The sequence below is a fragment of the Barbus barbus genome (assembly GCF_936440315.1).
Source record: "Barbus barbus genome assembly, chromosome: 20".
Taxonomy (NCBI): Eukaryota; Metazoa; Chordata; class Actinopteri; order Cypriniformes; family Cyprinidae; genus Barbus; species Barbus barbus.
Genome location: NC_136748.1, coordinates 16,749,708 through 16,759,803, shown reverse-complemented (window position 1 = coordinate 16,759,803; position 10,096 = coordinate 16,749,708). Strand labels below are relative to the sequence as shown.

Genomic DNA, 10,096 nt, shown 5'->3' with positions numbered 1-10,096 from the left:
TATTTTCCTTTTTTGATATTGTGCAGTTGCTTTGACACAATTTACATTGTTAAAAGCGCTAATTAAATAAAGGTGACTTGACTTGACTTAATCACTGATCACAATTTTAAGTCACCACTGGGGGCCACAGATGCACGCAATGTGGATATGAACCTGACACCCAGCATGCATGACTGCTGAAATCTAAAGCCGCTTATTATTGCATACCTGAAAAACAGAATATATATTATCAAGACAAAACATACAAAGTTTAATGCAGAGAAAAGCAAAAACATACAGTTCAATGTTTTTATTATTATTATTAGTTTGCCTTTTCAGTGCTGATTAGTTTACATGACATACAATGCCTTATTTCATGAGAAAACATCAATGATCATTTGAAATATATACATTTTTATACTGAAATATAAAAAGAGTTCCTGTACTAGAATAGCATCTGCAGTTGATAGAACGTGAGAATATGAGATTTTCCATTACACCTATCTTTAAAGGGATAGTTAACCCAAAAATTTAAATTCTGTCATCGTTTACTCAACCTCAAGTAGTCCCAAACCTGTATGAATTTCTTTGTTCTGCCGAACACAAAGGAAGATATTTTGAAGAAAGTTTGTAACCAGGCTGATTTGGGGCACCATTGACTTCCATAGTAGGAAAAAAAAATATATACTATGGAAGTCAATGGTGCCCCAGAACTGCTCTGTTTCCCACATTCCTCAGAATATCTTCCTTTGTGTTCAGCAGAACAAAGTTCATACAGGTTTGGGACTACTTGAGGGTGAGTAAATGAGAACTTTCATAACTTTACAAATAAGATCATACATAACACCATCTTGCAAAACTTCCTGCTTAATGCAGAAGTTAAGTACTGAGAAAGATTCAGCAGAAGCAGCTGTCATACAAGCATTATGCTATTTTAAAATGTGTTAATGCCACAAGGAAATGAACATCATTGAATAACTGTCTAAATAAAACACACAGCTTATGTACACACCTTTTTAAACAATAAAAATGGCAAGACGTTACTGGGAATTTAATCACATATTTTCTTAAATGTCTTGCTTTGCAAAGCATTACATATAAACCATACATATAAAACAGATTTCAACTTACAGTATATTAGAAAAAAAGTATCACATCTTGTTAAATAAATGCTATCATAGAACTTGTGCAGATATTTTCTTTTCAGTTCATACAATTAAGAACAAAATGAGAGTCAACAGACCTACATTTCATAATCAGAATAATAATTACTAATAATTACTTCTTTGTGGGAAAAAAAACTGTTTTCTAGATCAAGAAAAGGGCAGTTTATTGGTCATTTCAAAGTTTATGTGTACATTTCCAGGGGATGTGTGCGGTTCAAGTTCCTCATTCTGGAAAACAAACCATTGCAAAAGAATACATATATTTCCTGTGTGGAGAAAGAACTAGCCCACAGGAATCCTCCTCATAGAGCTACTTCAAAACAAGCAAGGTAGTACAATAAATATTTGTTGTCATAGTAACATGATTTATATTCCAGATAATCCAAACTCATCAGCAGCACCTCAATCTCTCCCTTTTTAAGATAGACAGTGAAGCTCTTGTGTTACGGGAAATAGGTCGCTTCTTTCATCTGCATTATGTCTAAAAAAGCAAATGAGCTCTCTTCTGTTCTTATGACCTCTTGGTTTGGTCAGATCAACCACCAGCATCACCTTCACTCATTTGTCGTCCTTATTCTAGAAAAGACTGTCTACTGATATGGCATCATGCTTTCATTATTCATAACACAAGAATGAACACCACATCTAACCAAGAATAGCAATCCTTTTACAGATAATATGTTTGCTTAACCTATATAGATATTCCACCTACACAAGTGCAAACATTTATAGGCATAGTTCACCCAAAAATTAAAATGTTGTCATTAAAGGAAAAAAAAAAAAATCATGCACGTTCCTTTTTTGGTGAATTATTTCTTTAAAAGACAATATGACAATACAAGAATCAGGTAAAAAAGCTTAATATTTCAGTCTATAAAGGATTTATCATATGCATTGAATAATTTGAAGAGTTTGAATTCTCTCGTTTGTCTGCAAGGGGCAGCAATTGAAAATCATGTCAATAATTTGAATAAATTTAAAGAGATAATTCAAAAAGAAAAGAAGAGATTTTCACTGGTTTGTTTAAGGCATTTTTTTAAATATAAAAAAATACATCATACAGGTTTGGAACAACACGAGGGTGAGTAAATGATGACAGTATTTTAATTTTTAGAGGAACTTTCCCTTTAAGAATCCAAACAGAACCTAATTTGGATTACTTGAAATTAAATTGCACTAAAATCTAAAACTGTCTATATAAGATTATAATTAGCTAAAATAAGCAGACACCAAATATTTCTCAGCGGTTTTCTGCTCTTCATATTTCACTTTGATGTCTGCTCTTCAGTGACATAGCTGTGCTTAATGTGTTGCGTGAACAGTTTTTGTTATGCTTGACCTTTGTGAAATGGTTCTGGATGTACTTGCGGAACTTTGTGGTGGCGAAGCAATACACCAGAGGGTCTAGAAGGCAGTTGAGCCCCATAAGCATAAGGGTAATCTGGTGAGCATCGTTTAAGCTTTGGTGAGTTTCCATGTTCCAATCTTTCCTCAAGTGCAGCACAGACAACACCCAGGGACCCTGAACCAAGTGGTGGGGCAGGAAACAGATCACAAAGACGCCTATGACAGCACACAGCATCCTCAAAGCTCGGCGCTTGGTACCACTGGGACGCTTTCCTGTGCTGGCTCGAGGCTGACTGATGGATTGCGTCAGAAGAGCTCGAGCAATCAAAATGTTGCAGACAATCACCATCAAGAAAACAAGAAAGAACAAGCCAATAATGATGAAGTGGGTGATAGCCACTGTATATATTTCAGAGTCACTCTTGTTTTGATAACCCTCAAAACAGCGAAAAATGTCATTGTCCTTCTGGATTCCCGGCTGAGTGAGATACATAACTGCAGCCGCAAGAGTGACGATCCAGATGAACGCTGAGACGATTGCTCCACGTTTCCAGCAGTCAGAAGAAGCAGCCACCAACGGCCTCGTAACAGCCCAGTAACGATTAATGCTGATGACAGTAAGGAAGAGAATAGAGCAGTATGTGTTGATGAAGAAAAATGAGCCTGTGAGACGACAGAGGGGATCTGAGTACTTCCAGCTACCCTGATTCATGTAGTAGCCAATCCAGAACGGTAGAGCGGACACAAACAGCAAGTCTGCAACGGTCAAGTTGGTCATGTAGATTCGAATCTCATTCATGGCTTTAGACTCCCGCATATGGTGCAGCACATAAAGAGCGTAGCAGTTGGCCATTAACCCCAAGGCAAAGACCAGGCCATAGAATATAGGAAAGACAGTGTAACGAAACTCTGAGTCAATGAATATGTTGGCACTGCTGTTATTTCCAACGGGCATGAAGACAGTGGTAGGAGTCATCATCTTGTGCATCTGAGAACAAAACAGACCAAAAAGGCAATATACAATTAAATTTGGTTCCTTCCAATATACTTTGAAGTAGTCATCTAAAAATGATATTGCCTGTGCAGGAGATTGAGGAGGTAGTATTCCCCTCTCTGCTTAGAATGGTTAGATCTTTTTTTTTTTTTTTTTTTTTAGAAGTTTTTTATAGTAAGTGTTGCCTTAAAAGTAACGTCTAATTTCTGCACCACATTGAAATAATGAAATTGACATTGTTTTCAAACTTTTTTGAAACTCTTTTCAAACAGGTTTCCCAAACACCTGAACCCCCAAATGCCACCGGCTGGTCAAACTAACAGTCCTGCCCCAAGCTCAGACACTAGTTTGGACAATGTTTGATACTGTCACAAAACATGATGTTTACACATTCATCCTTTTGGGCTGTTCACACGGAACACATTTTTGCACTGAATATATAGGGCTACTTTGGGCTTTAGAGCGGTCTCTACAGTAAACACAGGATAAGTGAACTTCACTTTTATTAACTAGAAATGTGGGAGAGCAGCATTGAGAGTGGTAACACTTATTTCTCATGATCACATGTTCTGGAAAGCATCAGGGGTTTTTTTTTCTCATCATTGCAAATTTATCTACAATCTCTTGCTGAAAGCAGGAAATGAATTTGTGAAGTTTTTTTTTTTTAAACTAGACACCATGTTACATCAAAATATGTTTTTCTCATCAGGACTTACAATGTCAGATACAATCATGTACTTTTCGTTCAGCATTTTTCTAAATAGAAAAGTTATTATTATTCTTCAGTATATAATGTAGAAGCTATTGATAAGAGACCTTAAAGTCTTGACCTAAAAACAGCTTGTGAACATTTCTGCTGTTATCTCCCTGGAACTTCACTCACCATATTACCCTTTGTGGCATGCATAAGGTGGCATCCTGCACTACATAGCATATTGTCACGCAATATGTGTAAGCTGTTGCAATGGAACCTGCCAGTAAACGGCGGCTTTCCAGAAACAGTAAAGGTATTTAAAAAAGAATGCAAGTAAAAACGCGTATTATACAGTGACAACATTATATAGTAGACATTTACCTGAATATATGCTTATTTTCTAGTGTGGTTATTTAATATAAAATCCATGTGACAACTATAGCTCCGGTCTCTCCTATAACTGATTACAATAGCAATAAAAAAACATGCGTAATTGTAAGCAGAACCACTACAGGGCTCGACAGTGCGAGCATTTCACTCGCATTTGCAACTAAAAATAGATGTGTGCGAACTGGAAAATGTATTTAGGAGCACAAGTGCGAATACAAAACAAAATACAAAACAGCCTAACTGATACAGTAGCCTATAACAAACGTATTAGAACTTTAAAAAGGCAACGGTTTAATTTAAATGAGCACAGATGAGAAGAAAAGCGGAGCGAGTTAAAGTGAAGACGCGCTGAATGACGCACATTCGCCACTAGAGGGCGCTGCCGTTACCCCGGTAACCCAGTAAACAAATCAGCTGCGCTACTTTCCTAAAACTGTGTAAATAATGTTTCACACTCACAGTCATTTAGATATTTATATTCGCTTTAGTCTTCACAATAGCATCAAATAATTCTTACTTAAAGACTTAATGAGCTATTTATTTTCAAACAATGTTTCTAAGCTAAAACATGGCCCATCCACTGATCTATAATAGAGAACAGTGGGCCTATCTATATATCAACGACTGATTCGTTATTATTGTTCAGTAACACAAGTTCCATTAGTTAACATGAAAAAAACAATGACTGCATTTATTAATAATGCTATCTTAATTTCAACTTTTAATAATACATTATAAAATCAAAAGTTGTCTTAATATAATTCAATGGAGCTAACATTAACTAACATAGTTGTATTTTTTATTAATCAACATTAACAAAGAATATTAACTACTGCAACAATTAGCTATTGCACATTTTTAGTTAATGTTAACCTGCTTTAACTAATGTTAACAAATGGGACTTACTTGTTCTTTCGTTCATTTGAACAATCTTTTGCACTCTAATCTTGAAACACTTGTTTACTTTATATTTTTATGTATTTTTTATAAAAGTCTTTTAGTAAATTATCTTTAATAAAGTTATTTAACCTGTTAGGAGGACAACACTTTTTTTCACTTAGAAATTATATATTGTGATTTAAAAACAAAAACATATACCGTCACAAAAGCTTCAATGATTATTGTGAAAATTTTATACCGACACAGTTTAATAGGATTATAACTAATTACATGATTAGCCTATTAAATAGTGTCTGAAGTAAAATGATTTAAAAACCTTGTGTACTTTCTGTATTCTGATAAATTAAATAATTGTGCTTGTAAATGTCTCTTTGTATCCCCTTATTAAGCTAAAACACCTCATTTGAAAAAGTTGCATTGCGCCCCTAAATTTTTTTAATGCGCTCCTAAATTTTTTGACTTAGGAGCACATGTGCTCCTTGGGGAAAAGGTAAGCGTCAAGCCCTGCACTATATAGCATTACTTATTCACATTATATCGCAATGTTTGCATTACTCTAATAATACATTTTCCAGTAGTACTTTTAAGTTAAATATTACACTGTCTGTGACATTTTTTGCGTATGAATCATACAGGGGGCTTTTCCAGCATTACATGTGTCAATATCCCAGCACCAAACCGATTACGCAAGCAGAACAAACGACATTAAAATATCATAGAAGTTGATACTGAAACACAACTACTGCGAGCGACGCCAAAACTATCACCTCTAGTCTATTACACATGAAAAAGCACACTTTTACGTGTGCTTTCCTTTGGCGCGTCACTCGCTCGTAGCATAGACACAGTGTGAATAGCTTTTAAATGAGCACAAAACTACATTTATCTCTTATCCTACCTTGTAATTCCAGGTGAATGTGATCCTCTAGCGCTGCGCTCTGAGCGTTCACGCCTTCAGCTCTCAGCTTAAAGCTTATCACATGTAGTCACACCTCTCGCTGTCACTTCCTATTTTCCCCATATGTTTTCCAGATAACTTTGTGATAAGTCTTCGTTTTCAATAAATGTATGCAGTTATCCACCACCTCTTCATGAGATTAGTCGAAACAACGCACACGCATGGGAAACTGAAGAAAAGTTTGAAAACATACCCAGATAGCAAGAACGTTTGGGCCAAATGTGGCTGCATAGCGGTCACATTTGGCCTAGGTATGGCATGGCTGAGCACATATGGGCCAAACTTTACTCTATTGGTTTATTTGGAAAAACACATATAAACTGCTATAGTTATGTGTGGCAGGTTAGTGGCAATCCACATCTCAGCCCAGCAATGCTATTGGTTAATTTGTGTCTTCCCTTATTCCTATTGGTGGATTACTGAAATTTTGCAAATGTATCCATTATTTCCCACTCTGCATCCTCTTTCAACCCTGTTAAAAAAGAAGAAGATGATGAAAAAGTTCCCTATTTACAACAACAGCCTTTGCCCAGACACATTATTCAGGTAAGTGCAGTTTTGGTGTTTTAAATGTCTTCTAGGGGTGTAATGGTACACTTATTCGTACAGTTGGTAATTGTATCTAAAATATTAGAATTTAATAGATTGGGCTCAGTTGTTAATTGCAGCCTTTAATATTTTAGTATTTGCTCTAATCCCTATTGTATGGCATTAGCTGAGATAGATTTTTTTATCGTTAAGAAAATTGTAATTATAATTGAGTTTATTTAAAGGCAGAGACACATTTTATAAAATGATTTATAAAAAAACTAAAAAAAAACAACTGGATGTTTTCTCCCCCTGCTGTACCAAAAATGTTTGAAACTGTGACTTCAAAACTGAGGTACCATTACACCCCTAATGTTTTCATTAATATTATGTATATTATCATTATTATGTCTAAAAATAGCCTGCTATTAAGGTAGCTAAAAAAAATTATTTAGAAAATTAAAATTTTCACAGCAGCACTCATGTATTGGTGGTAGAAAAGAATGTGTGCAGTGCTGATTTACAGTCATTTATGTGCTTGTCTTCAAATAATATCTAATGTACGATACTAATTATGATATATCAATGTTATTTTTTCTCTTCTTTTTCCTGACAGACTGTGAGTGAGAAAGACTGGCGAGACTTACTAAAAGTATACATTTTTGCACATTTATTCGCTCATCTGACATTTACAAAATAGCACACTTCTGTTATGTTATGTTCTGTATTGTAATTCTGTTATTAAAATACTATAAACATTTTTAAAAAATGAGTGTGAATCCATTTTTGTGTTTAATATTTACTGAGTAATGGGTATTTTAAATTAAAAAGATAGGTGTGGTGTAAATATGGTTGAATAATGGCTTTTGGTGTATCAGCCACATGTGGGCCACATAAGGGCCCACAGCCCTTTACAGAACTCAGCCGTATAAGAATACCACATAAGGTCCATATATCAGCCACGTCTGTTTTTATTATTTGGCTCACTCTGGGTTGGGTTATGGCACTGTTTTGGTTCAGTTCTGGCTAAAACGATATGGACCAGTTTTGGGCCGGCGAACACGAACTAATCTGGGCCACAGTTTAGCTGTTGATTTGGGTCAGATCCATGCCAAAGGAAATTTGCTGACTGGGTAGTTGACGAATCTCTGTTAGTGCTTTCACACTAGCACTTATGGTGTGCACCCGGGTTCGATTGACGTCAGAGTTCGGTTCGTTTGGATGATGTGAACACAGTATTCCGAACTCGGGTGCGTACCTGCAAACTGTACCTGAAGGGTGGTCTAGGGTGTGGGTTCAAGTGAACCCCGGTACGGTTCGCTGCTGATGTGAACGCAATCGTACCAAATCACGGAAGTGAACCTCTATTAATGCTGTGTTATTTGATAAAAATGTGCGTTTGTGTGTGTTTCACTCACTTTCCTGACAAGCGTAACTGACGCAGTGCAAGCAGAAAGCTGTATGTCTCATTTCTGTTTTTTTATTTTTAGGGGTAACTCATTAAGAAGAGCTCTGCCAGGAACCTTCAAACCCTTAGACTGTTCAGCCAAACCTGGAAAACTAAGACTATATAATGTGAGATGGACAGTAGAGTCCTCTAAATGTTGATCTTTTGGCTCACTGTCCTTGACTAGCCTACTATTTATAGTCATCTTATGTTTGTTTATCAAAATTCAAGAGAAGTAGCCTGTCTCTATTAGGAATTGAAAGGGCTTTCAAAAAATGTGTGGCCTGGGACCTTACAAGACTATAATTCAGTCCCATGTTTCTAAAATTAGTGTATGGACAAATTCATTGGAAAAACTCACACTTTTAACTTTCCAAGACACAGGGCTATATCTATTCACATTTTTATTAACGTTTAGTTTGCTGCTAATGAATAGAATTGTAAGGGAACTGTTGTGTGTGTGTCATGTGTTCCTGCCTCTTGTGCCCATATTTGGTTTGTTTCCTGTCCTTGTCATGTCATTAGTAGTTTATTCTGGTCCAGCCGTGTTCGTTAATTTACCTGTGTATTTATAGTCCTGTCTATGTAGTGCCGTTTTGTCTGGTCTACTCGTTACTCCCCGGTGTTCCTGTCAGTGTCTGCCTTGTCTTGCCCTGCCTGATGTCCTAGTAAAGTATGTTATTTGAGTTACATCCTCGTTTCCTGTGTCCTCCCTGCTGTGTGCACCGTGACTAGAATAGAATAAAGCACTATGTGCTTTATAAGTGCTAATAAACAGTCAATATGCTAGTAAAATGCATGCTAATTAGCAACTAGATAATAGTGAGAATTGGTCCCTAAAGTGTTACCATATTTGTTTTTATTTTTAATTAAACATTCTTATCTATTATTTACTGTGTATGTGGCGTGTTTTATGCAACACTGGAAAAGAAGAAAGGAAGCAGAATGGGTGATGCATTGCTCTTTCCCCATGCAGGAAACAAATAAAATGTTATATGGAACATTGACAGCCACACTTTTAATTACCTTTGTACTGTCTTAACTGTAAATAGACTTCAATACACTGTAGAATCCATTTCCACAAGACTATATGATACTCAGTTTGTCATCTGTATTTCAGTATATTTTCAATAATGTGATGTATTTGAAGTGCTTAAAAACAATCAAGACAATCTTAGAAGTGCCGGGAATGTGTTTCCATGTCCTGTCATCAGAGGGTGACTATAAAACACATTTTAACACTGCTGAATATACAGGCACGAGACCCACCCTTATTATTTTCAAATCAAGCCACAGCGCTGGAAACATCTAAATGATTAGAGACTCTCTGAATCATCTATTATTCAGTGGTTTCCTAATGGAGGAAGCAGCACATCGACATTAACCATAGCAAGAAATGACTGCAGATGCTGAACTGGCTAAGGGTTTCTCCTATGTGCATTTGACTTTTGGATCAAGACACTATGGTGTTTCATTTCATTTGTATCCTATCTGCTGACTGTTGACTTAGGCAAACTCTCATTAATTCGGTCATGAATATAAACAACTGTTTTCAGAGTAGCCTTATCTCTGAAGATTCTCTTGATCAGAACATGGCATTTCCAAAACTGTGAGAGCAATAGTTAATTTGTGTGTATTTACAAGACCCTAAAAGGGCTCAAAGCTGAAATCAGTCACTGAGCTCACTTTTTTT

The 10,096-nt window shown here is 36.1% G+C and overlaps 1 protein-coding gene across 1 annotated transcript; it reads right to left on the bottom strand.

Moving 5' to 3' along the window:
• Positions 1–275: 275 nt before the first annotated feature.
• On the bottom strand, positions 276–6,454 carry LOC306885901 (platelet-activating factor receptor-like). Its single transcript, XM_079442707.1, has 2 exons — positions 6,369–6,454; positions 276–3,480 (listed from the first exon to the last, which is right to left on the bottom strand). The coding sequence occupies exon 2, from the start codon at positions 3,478–3,480 to the stop codon at positions 2,404–2,406; it is 1,077 nt and encodes a 358-aa protein (XP_079298833.1). The 5' UTR covers positions 6,369–6,454; the 3' UTR covers positions 276–2,403.
• Between the last annotated feature and the right edge of the window lie 3,642 nt (positions 6,455–10,096).